The 18,050-nt window shown below is 46.7% G+C and overlaps 1 protein-coding gene across 2 annotated transcripts in view; it reads right to left on the bottom strand.

Annotated features, from left to right (window-relative positions):
• Nucleotides 1–18,050, bottom strand: part of igsf11 (immunoglobulin superfamily member 11) — a 100,720-nt gene that overhangs the window by 57,484 nt on the left and 25,186 nt on the right. For both annotated transcript variants that reach the window (XM_030381792.1, XM_030381791.1), the window contains exon 2: nt 16,779–16,808. In XM_030381792.1, coding sequence (XP_030237652.1) covers nt 16,779–16,808 — 30 coding nt within the window. The remainder of the gene's footprint in view (nt 1–16,778; nt 16,809–18,050) is intronic.

Below are 18,050 nucleotides of genomic sequence, written 5' to 3' on the forward strand. Positions count from 1 at the left end.
ATTACTTCTGCTGCTGCTAGACAGCTACATTCACACCTGGTGCCCCAGTGGGTTCTGGGAGACAGGTGTGGTGACGGAGGCCCTAAAGCCCAACTGCCAGTCCAGGGACTGAATCACACACGCTTGTAAAAGCAGTGTTAACGTTTCCTGGTGCAAAATGCTAAAGCTTCATTCCCAAGAGGGAATGAAACTCTGGACGGCGTGTGTGTGTGTATGTGTGTGTTTTCAGTGTATGTTCAATCTATAAAAAGCTTTCAGCCGTGGAAATGATAATTTCATATTTTAATTTTGTATCATCCCAGCCTTTTTAAAATAAAGAATTGCATGTGCCAAACTGCCATAGCCCTCCAGGTAGAATCTGGAGAGGGCTGAGTGGGTTAGAAGGACCACTTGTTAGGCAGGAAATTATTTACTGCCAAGGTGAGAGGCAGTGGAAATTGTTGTTAAACCCACAAGGAGATTGGTGTGAGAACAGTTTATGTGTATTTGTGCCTGTTCAGTGGGCATATGTAAACGTATGTGTTGTTCTGTGGCTATTTATACAAGTGTGTGTGTGTGTGTGTGTGTGTGTGTGTGTGTGTGTGTGTGTGTGTGTGTGTGTGTGTGTGTGTGTGTGTGTGTGTGTGTGTGTGTGCGTGCGTGCGTGCGTGCGTGCGCGCGTGCATGCACGCGTGCGTGCGTGCATGTGTGACATGAAAAGAACTTAACTCCTGTGCATGATTGTTTAGCATATTTCATTAGTTTCAATTGTCATTTCGTTTAGAATGTTATTTAATTAGTTTGCTTTGCTAGTTGATTATATTACATTTTCTTTGAAAATGCTCGTTATTAGTTTCAGTGTTTTTGTCCTTTTTGTTTAATGCTAATTTTTTTATATTATTTGTCAGGGGCAATATTCAAAAGGATCTAGTGTGTTATCAAAACACAAAAAAACAGCATACCATTTAAAAAAAGATAAAGAGATCATCTCTATAATTTTTTGGAGAGCCGTTAACAATAACAACCCTGATCCTGATTCATAAGCTGCTGGAAAATATGGTCAAATATGCACAAGGAATACGGTTAATAATTCGACGTGGTCGGATACCTAATGTAACCAAGAACCACTTCAATACACGAGATGTGTGTGGCATCAGGACATGAACGCCCCCAGAAACACCACACGGATCAGGCACGTTATCAACAGAACCAGATAAGCCATCATACTAAGTAGCAATATGTATTGTTTCTCACTGTGTGCAAATGAGCACTCGTCACACAATAGTCGGAACCAGCAAGCTGCTAGATATTCTAATACATCCTTCATCAATGTCCCACGTCATTGTTGCTGCGTGGAAATCAGAGCTCCTGAATTGTGCTTTTTGAAAACACAAACACACACGTGGAGGCACCCTGTAGAATCTGTATGTGTGCGGCCTGAGAGAAGATTCCTTTGGGCAAGGAAACAACAAATGATAAACCCAGTGAAGGCGGTCGTTTAGTAGGCCGCAGTGTGCTAAGAGATGTCAGTCTGGCGAGAGGGCCAGTGAAGTGGTACGCATCGTGTGAACCACAAATGATACAGACAGGAGGAGAAGCGCTGCGGTCCAACTAGAACACAAGCGCCTGCAGCAAGAGAGACGACCAGGCATCTATGGTGTGTACGTGTGTGGGCGTGAGTCTGTGTGTGTGTGTCTGTTTGTGCATGTGCGTGTTTGTGTGAGGGTCCTTGTGTGTGTCTTAGTGTGTGTGTGTGTGTGTGTGTGTGTGTGTGTGTCTTAGTGTGTGTGTGTGTGTGTGTGTGTGTGTGTGTGTGTGTGTGTGTGTGTGTGTGTGTGTGTGTGTGTTTTTATCTGTCTATTAGCCAGTGGAATGACGAATTCATAAAATTTCAGAGGCACGTGGACAAAAACTTGTAAAGTAATGCAATTTACATAAACAGTATGCAGTCTGCTACTAAACTAGCACCGTCACAGCGCCGACAAAGTGTTAAACCCCGACACCAGGTGTAAGGGGGCATCAGTATGGGTTCGTTCTCCGAGGAAACCGTGCTCTCAGCCTCAGTTCCTCTGAAACTTTCATTGGGACTTTAGTGAAAAGAAGTTGTGCGTCAAGGTGAAGGGGCGATCTGAAGGCAGCCAGAATCATACACTTCCTGGCACTTCTGCCTGTATTCCCTCATGCAACACCACCCACCCATATCCACCCACACCAACCCACCCGCTGTCCTTGGCTGTTACTCCCCTGCCATGTTCAGTCCCTTTTCATCGGGAGGCAAACGCTACTGGACAAGAAGGAGACACACACACACACACACACACACACACACACACAGCCACACAAACACCAATGTACACACAATCTAATAATTGTGCCTGAGTAATAGTGGTGTATAACAATAATACGGAGGTGTAGCTTAAAGGTTGCTCACCATTCCTATGCTGCAGATTTGATGATTTAACCTTGCATCACAGTTTGAACAACAGATCCACTTGGATGGGCTGGTGACATAACCCATTCTCTGATTCCTGCTCTCTCCCTCCTACATTTTCTTTCACTCTCCTTCACGGATCTGTGCGGATCTGCCCCTCCCCCCCCCCCCCCCTCCCCGTTTGTCTCATAAACCAAACCTTACCACTTCTCCTAACTTGAACTACATACTTAACCCTCTTCTAACTCACTGGGCCCACATCACCACAAGCCACTCTGGCGCTCTCTCTTCTTCTGGATTTGTTTGGCTGAGGAGTGCTAGAAATGATGCATGAGAAAGGCTAGGAGAATATTAATGGCGTGTGACTATTTAGCCACCACAGCTGTTCTGCATGGCGCCGGTGACAAAGTGCCGTTAAACCGCGTGCCCGCCTTGTCGCATCCTGGCAGCGCCGTCTCTCCTCCCTCCGCAAGATGCATTGCGTGCAAAGGCATAGCTCATGGTGTCTAATGGGAGCCAAATGCAGGGTGGGATGGTTCTGTTCTTCTAACTCTACTCCAGCCTGTAAGGGACCATTACACGTGGTCGGGGGGGGGGGGGGGGGAGGAGGCCTCAAGTGTAAATCCTGGGTGTTTTTTTTATTGGGCAGGTAAAATATATACGATTCAGTGTCAGCCTTTTGTCCACTGCCTTTTGTTCACCTTTTGTTCACTGTCTAATCAGTAGATCAATGCAGATTTGAAATCTAGTATTAGGTATGGACAGACACTGGATGTGATTCATTCTTTTTATTCACTTTATTTATTATTATATTTGTATAGGGTATACGGAGTCAGTAACTATGATCCAGCTCCACTGTCTGAAGTCAGTATCGTTTTTTGTCAAGAAACTTTCAGCACAGAACCAAACTCTTTTATCATATATAGAGATGATAGGAGAGTTTAGATTTTCAGTGCTTTTTTGATACACTGCGGTCAGTGCAGCAGCAACAGGACAATTCTCCTCCAACACCACAGACACGCACACAAACACACACACTCCAGGTCTGTACACTCGTGCCATTTGCGCACAATCTCATTGCCCCTCCTGTGGCTATGAAAGATTTAGTACGAGTGGTTGTGTATTTTCTGTGCTTTTTTCCAGCAATCATCACATTTTTAAGAACGGGTATATCTCATGCCTAAAGGGAAGATTAAAATAACGTCTGCTTGAAAAAAAACGACTACGATTAAAGCAGAAGATGTCCCCTCTTGTCTCGCATACAAAATCCCTCATTAGCAGGACAGGTGCTTGTTTTTACGACCACATTATCATCTGGGGAATGGAGTCTTCAAACCCGGACTCACCTTCAGTCGATTCCTCATCATGTAGGATTCAGGCACCTCATCATGGTTTCTGCATGAATAAATTATTGATATCATTACCGCAGCAGTCGTCCTCTATGCTTTCATCTAACAAGCCTAGCGTTACGACTCTACAAGGCACTACCATGAAAGTGCATCAGCCTCAGATCATGTCAACGTCTCTTTGAATATGCAGACTTGTTTCTAAGACGCCACAGCGAACCCTGTTCCAGTGGTGCGGGGGGGACGGGGGACGGGGACCGGCAGGCCGGAGCGCTTGTGTTAGAGAGTAGGAGTGTTGCGATGTCTCCGTCTGCGATGAATGAACGTGGAGGTAATCTCTCTCCAGGGCCCCCAGTACTAGTCGGGTGTCCATCTGGGAGATTCGTGGCATAAATATTCCCTTTAACTTTTACCTTTCACTTTTATGCTCCAGTACCTATGATGTAGTTATAAAAGGAGGGAGTCGGCACCCATTCCCTGTCCTCTTTTACCGGGGAAACAGCCTGAGGCAAGAACACACACACATGAGAGACGAGAGAGAGGAGGGGGGAGTGGGGAGAAAGAGAGAGAGAGAGAGAGAGAGAGAGAGAGAGAGAGAGAGAGAGAGAGAGAGAGAGAGAGAGGAAGCAGTGGTACATTGGGAGAGAGCGAAAGAGGGACATCTGAAGAGAACTCACCCAAGGCAACAGAATTGCCCAGTGAGTGTCGGAGGTAAAACAGATGGAACTACACAAAAAAAATGGTTTTCAGAAGAAGTCGTTTTGGGGAAAGACATCCGAGTCAAGCTGTTGAAACCAAGGAAAAACACCCTTGAGCGTCACACACAAACACAGACACACTTCTACAATGAATGATAAAATGCAGCAGAGCCGAAATCGTTTTTGCCAGGAATTTGTATGAGGAAAAGGAAGATTAAAAATAATAAATCACTTGTCGTCCTTCAGACCGGGAAAACACAACGCAAAGGCAGTCTATGCAAATACTGTATATTGAAATTTCTGAATTGGGTCAGGACCAGTCCACAAACACTATTACAATACATTTGTTACATGTCAAATCTAGCCTTGTTTTTCTATTGCCTAGCAGGATAGATATGCTTGTCAGCTTACAACCGGAGTCTCGTTTCTCTCCGTCATCTGAGGCAGAAAGTGTCTGCAAAGCACAGGAGGTCTGTAAGTGTCAAGAAAAAGGGGCCAAGTCGAAAACCGGCTCCTGCTTTGTTCCTCGAATGAACATTTGTTCCCAAAAAAAACCTGCTTTATGCGAATCAAAATGTATTGACTTAACTTAGCGCAGTGTTTTATCTAGTAGAAGTAATAAATAAATAATGCTACCATCAAACACTGGGGAGCGGCGCAGGGAGAGTGGAGCCTCGTTTGTTATGCTAATTAAATGCACGCTCCCTAACTGGATATGAATAAAATCATCTACCTCAAGCTCCCCTGAGGTACAGGCCTCCCTTGGCGAGCAAGGACTTCCTGTAGTTCAGGAAATAACCAGAGGGGGACTCCGCTTTCAAACACATCGCCGCATTATGAGACGTAAAAAATAAATGAATCTCAAGTACTTTCGCATGTAGGAGCTGCACGGACCAACCCCAGATAAGGAAAAGGAATGAATGCTTGGTACCGACACGGTTACATTCACATCACATCTGACTCATCCGCAAACATATTTCACGAGACAAAGTTGCGAGCAAAATAAAAATAACGGCGAACCAAACAGTTTGGTCATGTTTTGGCAGTTTTCCTCCCCCATATTGTTCCCGCCATGAGTCAGGCAAGCCTGTGTGGCTCGGACAGATTGAGCCTCCCTCTCCCTTCGAGAAACCCTTCATATGGCTGGAGATATGGACCGTATCAGACATTATGGTAGCCTGCCTCAGAGACCTGCCACTCACCATATTGGTGCGATGTGCTAATTGAGGCACTGACACATGAATCATGGGAGTATTGTTATTATTATAAACATTTGGATGACGACAACGTCTGCTCTCCCCCCACCTCTCGGATGTCACCCAGTCACCTATCATTATCCGTTTATTTCTAGATAGACGACCCAAACAACACTGCTGTTGCTGTGTAAGAGAGAGAGAGACAGAGACAGAGAGAGAGACAGACAGAGAGAGAGAGACACACACAAATGTACGCACACACACACACACAAACACACACACACACACACAGACAAACAGAGAAAGAGACAGAGAGACAGAGAGAGAGAGAGACAAACACACATGCACACATACACAGACAGACAGAGAGAGAGAAAAAGTGAATCAGAGAACCCAAAACAGGTATACCGAGAAAGAGGGACATCTGAACAAAAATCCCCCGAGGCTGCACAACTTGCCCAGCAAGTGCCGGAGGTGAAACCGACAGAGAGAGCGTGAGAAAGAGAGAGAAGAATTCTGACCCACCCCACTGGCCTGATGCACTCGTTTCTGACCAGCATCAAATATTCAGTGGATGTCACGAGCGCAGGTTTGCAAAGGAAACAAACAACAAAGGACACCACGGCTGCTGCTGCTGCTGCTGCTGCTGCTGCTAGTACCTGTCGGCCATGCATTCGTCTTGCCAAGTTGCCATGGAGGATCCACCCTAGGGAGCGGTGATGTGTCCACTGGGAAGACCGGCAGGCCGCCGCTGGCCCACTTCCGGCCTCTGTGGCGTCCCCCACCCCCCCCCCCATAATGAATCACATTAAGTGGAATGTCAGCGTGGCCATCGGAGCGCCAACGCCACGGCGTCCACACCGTGCGAAAGTGAAAGAAATGCGTTTGCGTTCGGCCATTCGTCTCTGCCCAACCCCCCCCCCCCCCCCGAGAACATTTTTATTAATGAATAATATAAACGGGAAGTTATGAAAAGGAATAGTACAGGAAGGAAGTGGAGGAAAGGGCGGGAAGGCGGGCGAACAAAAGAAGGAAGACAAATCCAATTTGAAGGTGGAATCTCTCTTCCGATTCAGCGGGAGGTGGAGGGCCGGGCCGGGGGGCCGGGGGGGGGGCTGCAGCTGGGACGCCGCTCCGGGTTTAGAGGGAAATATATGCATAGCTATTGCATTCCAAGGGATATAATATCCCCCACCCACCACCACTATCACCCCCATAACCAGGGATCCTCCTTCTCCCTCTGAAGACAGCAATGGAATACATAAAGGCAGCGTGATGAGAGGGGCCCGGCTCCTGGTCATACAGACAGCAGCGACTACAGACAAACCTCTGATATGCAGATGATATGCGGCCCGGGCAGAAGGGAGGACATGAAAGAGTTGGACTGGGGGAACTTAAATGAACTGCCAGCCATGTTAGAGTTGAGGAGCTGTGATGCCATGTTTGGGTCTTAGGCGTGAGTGGCTTTAGTTCATTTAAATTTCATTTCTTTATGGGCAACCGGCTTCTTTTGACTATTTAATTGCATTTTTTATTTTTATATGATGTTCTATTTTGTGCTTTGATGGCCTATCCATACGTATATAGCCAATAGACCATTACAATGGAAATCCCTTAGAATGGACAGATTTCACTTATGGGGCATTTTATGATCTGTTTGTTGGGATTGATCTCTTTAATCTGAGCACCGATGCTCTTATAGACAGAATTAAGCTTTAGGTTAAGCTTGTCGGGAATTTAGTTCCAGATTTAGATGTTTCAGTATGCAAATCTGTGACGGACAATGAAGGGAGTTGCATTGTGGGTTGGTCTCCGAAGACACGACAGAACACTGAAGCAGGAAAGGCCTTAAAAGCGGCATTATGAATCGGCCCTTCACCAGGAGTGAATATATCAATAGGTATTGCTGATCACATGGAAAACACCTACCTCCATGATAAAGAGGAGGATAACAACGGAGGACAACCATATTGGTTCTGTAATACAGCGCATCAATCTCCGCAGCGCAGGAAAATCCTATGATTTACAGCAAACAGAGAGAGAAGCTTAGAGAGGAGGGGGGGGGGGGCACCAGAGTGAGTGAGATCGAGAGAGATAAAGAGAGACAGTGAGAGAGACACAGAGAGAGTGAAAGAGTAAGATTATCCATAGCCTTTCTATGTAGTTCTAATCCATACTTTACTATATTGTCGCCAGGGGCCCGAAGACCATAAATCTGACCCGTGACACATTATATAGCAACACTTAGCGGAGAAATGGACGAGCCGGGATGGGCCGGTGTGTGGGGGGCATTACAGAGTCCTCCAGGGTAATCCGTCTCCCTCGCAGCAGACAGATAAGTGCGATTCCATGAGTACCGGAGCCAAGGGCAGCACTAGCATGCCTTCGCTCTATTGGTATTTTATTTTATTTGACTCGACCATGACGAGTGCTGGCCCAGATGAAGTGGGATCCCATGTCACGCCCCTCGGGGAATCCTAACCAATGACATGTCAATACACCGCGCCGTAAGGTTGTGACATAATAATCCCCCCCCGTCCCGGGGTGGTTGTGAGGGACGATGACCTGTCCCCATCCCGGGTTCCCAACACATTTATCGCGCCTTAAAAATAGACAAACAGGACTCCACACACTGCCAGCGTCCTCCTGCCTGTGATACCTCGGCCGGTGTCACCCAAGTCAGGGTCACTGTAAACACAACGCTCATCTTTGTGCCCTACGTGAACTTTTCATTGGGTTAGTGGGGAGGGGGGGGGGGGGCTGTAAACTATATGGGACAGAATTCAGCCACAGGGTTCCCTACCCCAGTGCACGGAGCCACAGTGTCTGGAGATGGTGGTAGGGAGACCATGAGGCCCCTGCCGTATCCATCACCCGGGCGTCAGCCCCAACGGTGTGTCCAACGGCCACGAAGCAGGGAGATGGGCTGGGGAGGGGACGGGTGGGCGCAAGGCGGAAAGATGAATAAGAAATGCTGCAGCAGACCAACTATATATAGCAGGTAATCTGTCATCTGGGCTTTTTGGTCGTCCTTCATCGCTCCCTACTTTGCTGCGAGGAGTGAGGGATTGATGAGGGTGTGTGGGGGGGGGGGGGGTGGAGGGGAAGAGGGATGAACGACGACAGTTCAGAGAGGGAAGGGACATGCGCGTGTGCGTGTCTGTGATGGCTGTGATGGCTGTGCGTGCGTGCGTGCGTGCGTGCGTGCGTGCGTGCGTGCGTGGTGTGTGTGTGAATGTGCGTTCATCCTAAAGAATGAAACAAGCAAAACAATATTTTGGGCGGCCGTGCCCTTGTGCGATCCATCCCCAGGAAGAGTAGCCTTCCCCTGGAGGACGGAGCAGTGATTACATGGCAGCCCCCAGTCTGACTACTGCCTGCTCCGCATAGCGGCGGGGGGGAGACGGCGCTTCAATGACTCTTCAGCGCTGACAGCTCAGACTACGTGGCTCCCAGATCATTCAGAAGACAAAATACATGTCTACACACACACCACCGCACCACAGGTTTACGCACACACAGCCCAGACAGGCACCACCCACCCACACACGGAATGAGACGCACACTCAGCACACGCATACACACTCAGCATTCCGTGGGAAGGTGTTGAAGGAGCTAATGTTATTGTGTAGTCAACCAGAGCTCCTTTCTCCACGGACACAGGTTGGCTTTGTGGACACTTCTGAGGAGGAATGAATAGCAGGATGAAAGACGGCAGCGAGGAGTGGGCAGAGAGAGAGAGAGAGAGAGCGAGAGTGGGAGCGAGAAGGGGGATATTAGAGGATGAGAGCAGGCGTTGGTAGATGATAAAAAAGAATGGAGGGGAGACATTCGATTGGCTGCACACGTGGACACTCACACACTCACACAAAGGAGCCCGCACACACACACACACAGGGAATGAAACAAGGGGGCGCCAGAGAGATCAAGAGGAAGGGAGAGAGCGAGAGATCACACGCGATCAAGAGAGAAACTGGGAGAAAGAAAGAGCAAGAGACCGAGAGAGCATAGAGTGAGAGAGTGAGGGCTAGGGTCTGACTAAGCAGAGGGTCCAGATTAGGCAGGGGGTCCTGACTTAGAAGGGGGTCCTGAATAAGTAGAGGGTCCTGAATAGGCAGGGGTCCTGACTAGGCAGAGGGCCCTGACTGGGTAGTGGCTACTGACCAGGAAGGGGGTCCTGAGCAGGCAGGGGGTCCTGACAAGGCAGAGGGTGCTGCTGATCAGGCAGGGGGTCGTGACTAGGCAGCGGATCCCGTCAGGGTTGTGGAGCCAGGCGGGCAGCGGCTCGAGTCAGCAGGAACACTCTGATACATGCAGCATGAGATCATTAAAAACACCCTGACATCCATCCATGGTAGGCTTTAACCAGCGAGCCCGATCCGGGAAACATTCCCGGTGAATTATTCAAAGGGGGTGTAAATAAAATATATCCTGGAGTGGAGACCTCACCTTTAAAAGGAAATATGGAAGCAGGGCATTTTTTGCATATCAGTAATCGGCCCTTCCAAGTTTTGACAGTTGCAGATATCGGTTATATAAGAGAATTGGAAGAAAACGCACCTAAGCTTTTGGTTATTCCCATTAATGTTCAGTGGGAAGGTGCTGAAATGGAATAACTTATCAGTTTGTCTCTCCAAGATGAGACAGAATTAATCCCTTCTCCAAAGCGGTGAGGAAACCGTAAAATAAATCTAACTCCATCGTCTTCCTAACACCACCCCCACGGTTATCCTTTAGAAATAACCTCGACAGGCATATTACTGACCATTCATTTCCCCATGCATAACAGAATATACCCAATGTTTATTGCCATTTCCCCTCTGCTATAATAATGTCATACATATTGCATGAGCTGTCTAAATCAGGCCCAAAACAAATAGGGAAATCAATTGTAAGATTGCGCACGCGCGCGCGCACACACACACACACACACACACACACACACACACACACACACACACACACACACACACACACACACACACACACACACACACACACACACACACACACACACACACACACACACACACAGGTTGCCAGAAGCATTTATTTTACTTGGAAGTCGTCAGCATCGTGACTGAAGCTCAGATACCCTTGATGTCCACATATGTAGCAGGGTTTCAAACGTGCGTCACATTCCAACGTGTTTATGTGGCCTAGAAATTGAAATGAAAATCATCAATGATCCAAAGCAGGTGTAACTCATGTCAATTAGTTACTTCGGTTCACAGTGGTGTTTATGGCAAATGCCAGGCTCAGCGTGGCATTTTTTATGATTAGTGAAATTTCAGCTTCACAGAAAATGTTGTGAGGAGCGTATTCTCTTTGAGATGCGAGACAAACATGTGTTTCTCCCTCTAGTGACAGAGTTGGTGGCTTGCCACCGGTCATCCCTTTAATTCTTTGTCTCCCAAACACTTTCTTTATAAACTTTGGCTGGCTGTCCATCACATCCCGTCTCCCCGCCCCTTCCTCGCCTCCATTTTTTTTCCGTCTGGCCACATTTCCTGTCGTCTCGCTCTAATCAATTATTCTCCTCTGCTATCCCTCTTTTGTTGCCACCTGTGTGTTGGCCTTCCACACATTTCCTCCGTTAGTCAACTGGGTCAAACGCGTGGCGTCATTCAATCAGTCGGTCAGTCAGACGGAGAGTTAGTAAGTCAGAGCGCGTGTGTGTGTGTGTGCTTGTGTGTCTGTGTGTGTTTGTGTGTGTGAATTGGTTTGCGTGTGTGTGTGTGTGTGTGTGTGTGTGTGTGTGTGTGTGTGTGTGTGTGTGTGTGTGTGTGTGTGTGTGTGTGTGTGTGTGTGTGTGTGTGTGTGTCTGTGTGTGTGTGAATTGGTTTGCGTGTGTGTGCGTGTGTGTGTGTGTGTGTGTGTGTGTGTGTGTGTGTGTGTGTGTGTGTGTGTGTGTGTGTGTGTGTGTGTGTGTGTGTGTGTGTGTGTGTGTGTGTGTGTGTGTATCTTGCAGATTGTATTACACAAACATGGCACATTCTAAATCAACCCCTCTGACAACCGGAGCTTGTTGTGCTCTGTACAGCAAACCAGAGAACACATCTAAGATTTAGTTTCGCACACTGAAGACAACAATGTCCTCGTTGTGGAGGTCTGCCTCGTGTCAAGCTCCCTCCCCAAATGGAAAGTTGAGCCCTTTGATGAACAAGAAAACACAAACAACGCAATGCAAATAATTGATGAATACAAATTCAAAATCAATCATCCTCTTCTTTCAATGCACCATTTTGGACTACAATACTAGAATCAAAACTGTTACTATTTCCAGACATCTGGAATATTTGATCAGACTTGAAAACAAAAAATGTTGTGTGTCTTTCACTGTCGATTCAGGTCACCTCACCGCCAAGTGTATTCTGTTGTTACAGAGCCGTTCTTTGAACCGCCGCTAACTGCATCCATCAGTCTCCCCTGCTAAATGCAGCTAGGTCTCGAATTTGCAGACTTGTAGATGAAACAATTAATGACGCCGCTACCTACAGCGATTAGGAGAGCACAAGCACTTAAAGTCTGTTCCTCGCTCACTGATGTTAGCATCTGCTCGCTTGCGCACAATAATTAGCATGTAGGTGAGGTACCTTTGTCTGCAGAGCGGCAGAGTAAAATAGGGCACTACCTTGGGTACTTTGCAAAAGGATGGAAAGAATAGAATAGAATGGAAAAGTGGTGCCGCTGCATAGCACTTAGAAGTTGAATTGAGATCAAAGTTCTAATGTTCCAACTCTCTCTGAGAGAACAGCTCCTTTTAAATAGCCCAAGGCTTCAGGTCTGGCCCCTCACTAACTCTGAAGCACGCACTGCTAATTCCAACTGGTGTGTGTTTCAACTTTCAACCTTTCACTTGATTAAAGTTGGGTTTCGCTAAACCACCTTCCAAGGACCAGGCTATATGAAGCATCAGGTTCATAGCTCTTGTTTCGATCGGGTGGTGTACTTGGATTTCATGACCAATGGTGTGATTTGAGGTTGAAGGATGTCAAAGAGGTGCTAGTTTGAGATGAATGCTGACCTGCCAATAAACAGTAACACACACGAGTATGTACGATGTGGGTTTGTGAGTGTGAGTGTGTGAGTGTGTGTGTGTATCAGGTTGTTCAACATTTTGCATATTTGAATGGAGTCAATGGAGAGACAAAATGAAAGAAAAAAAAAAGTGAGAAAAATAATGAAAGAGAATGAGAGAAATAAGGAATAATAGGCATTAAAAGGCACCTCCCACGCCAAAAGATATCCCAAAAACCCAATGCTGGTGAGCTCAGAGCAAATGCTTAAATGTCAATGTATTATTTCATCATAACAGCTGTATCAAATGTATGAGATGTGCATACAGGTACATGTAGATGATGAAGCAGTAGGAAAGACTGTAAGCCTTTAAATCAGCAAAAATACAGATACGACGTATTGGGCGTAAGCAGTGGACAATTCTATCACTTCATTCAATATTGTTGGCGATGGAGGACGTGAGGGAACATTCAAAGTCAGCGTTAGCAATCCAGTCACATTTCACCTCCGCACCACTCTTCTTCTGTGTTCCTCTACCCTGCTCCAAAGCGAGGCAAAAAGACTTGCAAGACTTTCCAATAAGGGTACATTATTCAACCATCAATTAACATTAGTGAATGCAGTAATAAGCATTAACTTACAATGAACTCACTGTTTATTTACAGTTAACTAATGGTCTAGTAATCTATCACTCATTTTAACTAATGGTGTTCATGTTGTATGGGGGTGGCTTGTTCTTGCGGGACACTAGTAATGCGTGGCTTATCAGCTGACAGCTGATAGATACCGCTGTGAATCAAACGCACAAACAATTGTTGCATGACTAACTGCATTAACTATTGTAAAGTAATGGTTAATTAATGTACCCAAAAACCTCCACTCACTTCCAGAAGAGAACTCTGCTTTTGCTGTTTTTTTCTCATTAACGTTGTCCAAAACCTTCCTTTAAAAACTCTTAAAATAAAGTGCATGCCTTTACTGACTAAGACACATTCCCACACATAGCAGCTCTTCTCTCTCTTTTCTTCTTCTCTCTTTTCATTCTTCCCGCCCTCTTCCCCTCATTGTTCTCAGCAGCTTAAGACCTGAGTGTTCATTAGAGGGTGTGTGTGTGTGTGTGTGTGTGTGTGTGTGTGTGTATGTGTGTGTGTGTGTGTGTGTGTGTGTGTGTGTGTGTGTGTGTGTGTGTGTGTGTGTGTGTGTGATGGACTCTCTGAGATCCTCTTTATTATCTGTGAAACTGCGGACTACATCTCTAAGCTGATTAGCCCTAAAGCTGCCTTTCGTAGCATTTCAATTAGGGCCGTCTTTGGGTGTGTGAATATGGCCAAGGCAGACTCAACGTTTTCATTACCTTAAGCACTTGACGGCGACCTAAGCACTTGGTAATCATAGCGCTGTATGACAATGGCCACGCGGTACAATGGCTCTACATCCAGAAACTCAATGTAAAATACATTATGTAGATGGTTACATTGGGTTTACACTGCATGCCACCCTTATTTTGATGGAATTCAATAATTTCTGAAAGTCTGATTATCCAGAACAACGAATGTGACATCAGAGTGAGAATTAATGAAGGGGGGGGGGGAAGAGAGCGAGAGAGAGAGAGAGAGAGAGAGAGAGAGAGAGAGAGAGAGAGAGAGCTGTAGCTCCTATTGGGAATGTATATTCAAGCAAGTCGATACCAATTCACTTCCTGTTTGTGTGTGTGCGTGCCCGCGTGTTTGCGCGCATGCGTCTGTGATGTCATTAGTGACCAAGCCAAATTGTGATGATTTCAGGATATTATGAGTATCTGTTTAAGGTATCCGGCTTTACCAAATAATACCCATTTGCCCCTGTCAGAGGAGGGACCATCCCTTTTTATCATCAGGTCTCTAAGTCACACACACACACACACACACACACACACACACACACACACACACACACACACACACACACACACACACACACACACACACACACACACACACACACACACACACACATGCTAATCCACTCCAATTCATTGTTAATCCAGCAGCGTGCTGCCGATGCTGGCCTGTGTCGTACACCACTGACATGGCGAGATTGAGGCGCTGATGTCATACGTCTGGTATTTCCGATGTCATTGATGTAATTGAGGTTTGCACGTCGCCGGGGTTAAAAAAAACAGAAACCCATAGGTAAGTAGAACATTTTGGCCCTGCTGGTTTCTAATAATAGGCACGTGAGGTTTCCAGAAATAGAACGGCAGGCAAAATCATGCCACTCTTTCATTCATATTAGCAGTAATCCCTCACCCTGGCTTACTAAACACTGACTATCAGTGTCACCATGCAGCCTTTTCCCTGTTCCACCCGTCCACAAAGAACACTATTTAGACCCACCGTCTGGGAGGCTGCACCCAGGGGTACGAGGCCGGGCAGGGTGTCGGTGGAGGAGCACCAAAGGCACGCTTGTGGAGGCCTGACAGCATATTCATTAGCTAAATTAATAATAATATCTTCATATATTAATAATATATTAATATGATAATATATAATTTATTTATCTTTTATAATATATTAATATACATTATACTTGCGAAGCTTAGGCCTTTTTATGTGGGTTTGCGAGGGGAAAATCTTTTTTCAGTGGTGGGACTTTACGTTGGTGTGCACGAGCTTTGCGATGGTGATGCATGGCAGCGGTACGCTAGGGTACATAACACAACCGTTTTATTCTGGGGGATGCTACTACAACGCGTACTGGGATACAATGACCCCAGTCAACGTTCAGTTAAGTCTAACTTGTGTGTGATTGTGTAAACATGCCGGGGCCACCACTGCGTCTTCACCACAGCGTTGATAGGATCCTTGTGTCTGTTTTTACCACGGTGTCTGTTATTCATTGTGATTTTATTATCCACAGTGGCGAGGCACATGGAGCCTGATCACGCTGTACAGAAGTACAGACCGAGTGCATACAGAAGGAGTCTTGCAGTCTGCAGGGGGTCTGAATGGAGGCTGTCATCTGACTCAATGGAAGGAGATTCCAGATTACAATTGGTTAGGCTGGAGGGGAAAAGCAGGGGGGCGGGCTGGGGCCGTCCGTAAACATGTGGGAGGAAGGGGACGAGGGGAGGATAGAGAGAAGGACAGCGGTCAGGAGATATTGTGACCTTCAAAGAAACGCTTTCAGAAGTCCCATGGATGACGGATCAGAAAGAAAGAGAGAATGAAAGAGACAGAGATGGAGAGAGACAGAGACAGAGACAGAGACAGAGACAGAGAGAGAGCGAGAGAGCGAGAGCGAGAGCGAGAGCGAGAGCGAGAGAGACTAAGAGAATTGAGAAGTATATATATATATATATATATATATATATTGAGGGAGAGAGATAGAGCGAGAGCGAGAGAGAGATAAATGGACAGAAAGAGAGAGCGAGAGACAGAGACGTAGAGAGAGACAGTAGGAGATTGAGAGGGAGAGATACTGAGCGCTCCAACGTAGTGGAGGAGACAGCAGATGGAGGGGATTATTCTGGACTAAAATACTCTGGGATCCACGCAGGGAAGGCTGCAGATACAGACCTCTACAGAAGCCATCTGAGCCGGGATAGACAGAGAAGACACACAGCTACTGTAGTTCCCTCCATCGCTTGACAGATGCAGCTCGGATGGCAGGCACATTATTTGGACAACTACACCAAACACAGTGTTATATTCGTGTATACTTTGAATGTGTCAAAATAAAACAGGGTATTTGGTTCCTTTGACTAAAAACAAAAGCCACACTACATATGAATACTGCTAGACATGGTGTCTAGCCGTCTAAATTCAACATCCAGCAGGTCAGACTACCTATCCAGCTGCTCACACGCCTGTGTTTATCCAGGTTTTTCATTCATTTTTCAGTATGCGTTAATATGACGATGAGGGGGATTGGCCCTGCATGAGATTGTGTCCACAAATAACATGCCTCCCTGTGATTTGCATGTGCTTTGCTTTTTGTTTTAATGAGCCATGAAAATCCATCGACACATCGCAACACTTACTCAATCGCACCAGATCATCACCGTTGGTGTCTACGTTTAAACTAAGATGAGACACATGAATGAGAAAGCAAAGAGTTTTGGTTTTACCTTTTGCTGTATTCAGATCAAATCTGGAACCTGTGGAAGAAGGAGGGTACAAATTAACAACGGGGCTGCGTTCGGACACAGACAATAACAAAAGACCATTAGTCGGACACCCTAGTGACGAAGCAATCTGAAAAGAAAATCGACAGCGCTGCTATTCTCCTATGGTAGGAGCGAATTGGCAGAATGACTCCGTTCCTAGGGGGGACAGGGCCTGTAATTGTCTATTGAGCCGTGCCACTCAAGGCCTGTTTTTATGTTCCCTGAAAAGGTACTAATTGTTAGTACATTCAAGCCTCAGCATCAGTGTAGGCGAGGACATGTATTGACGAGTAGAGTGTGTGTGCAGTGTGCACGTGTGTGTTATTGATCAATCATCTATCCCCCAGGATGCGGGAACAGTTGGTTATATCCTGCTCTTGGCAGAGAATATTATTGCCCACGGATCTATATCATCAACATAGGCACAGCCAGCGGAACGTGCTCGAAGGCATACGTCACACTTTACCTGCGCACAGCACAATTTTCATCCTCTATACATAGAGCACCTCCATTACAGATTCTCTCTCTCTCTCTCTCTCTCTCTCTCTCTCTCTCTCTCTCTCTCTCTCTCTCTCTCTCTCTCTCTCTCTCTCTCTCTCTCTCTCTCTCTCTCTCTCTCTCTCTCTCTCTCTCTCTCTCTCTCCCTCTCTCTCTCCCTCTCTCTCTCTCTTCCTCTCTCTCTCTTCCTCTCTCTCTTCCTCTCTTCCTCTCCCTCCCTCTCTCCCTCCCTCCCTCTCCCTCTCTCTCGCCCCCTCTCAGAGGGAGATCAGTCGTCTGCTGGATGAGGGCAGATCAATGGTTTTTCCAACAGACAATATGGTCCTCATTGATCAGGTCATTATGATTGGCAGCGATTGAACTCCCCCACTTCGACTCCCCTCAGCTGCACACACACCAGCACCATGGCACCAGTACCGTGGTGATCAGGGCCGGCCGAGGCCTCCTCACCCTCTAGCGCTTTAGGGCTATAACTCCCACGGTCTCCAGTGTGAGACACCTTTTTTATACTTGAGACTATAAGTCAGACATAAAAGTCACAATGTTCTCTTTCCACCGAGAGCGAGGGGCTATTGTTAGCCGGCTGTAAAGGGCATAAGAGTATACAAGAGTATACATGTATCGGTAGACCTATTCAGATCATTGCTGGCGTATTGCACGATTAATAATGAATTCAGCAGGGCGGCTTGGTGGCTCTACTCGAAGTGTGCTATCCAGGCAGGGAACACGCCTTGT

This window comes from Gadus morhua, chromosome 16, assembly GCF_902167405.1.
Source record: "Gadus morhua chromosome 16, gadMor3.0, whole genome shotgun sequence".
NCBI classification, from domain to species: domain Eukaryota; kingdom Metazoa; phylum Chordata; class Actinopteri; order Gadiformes; family Gadidae; genus Gadus; species Gadus morhua.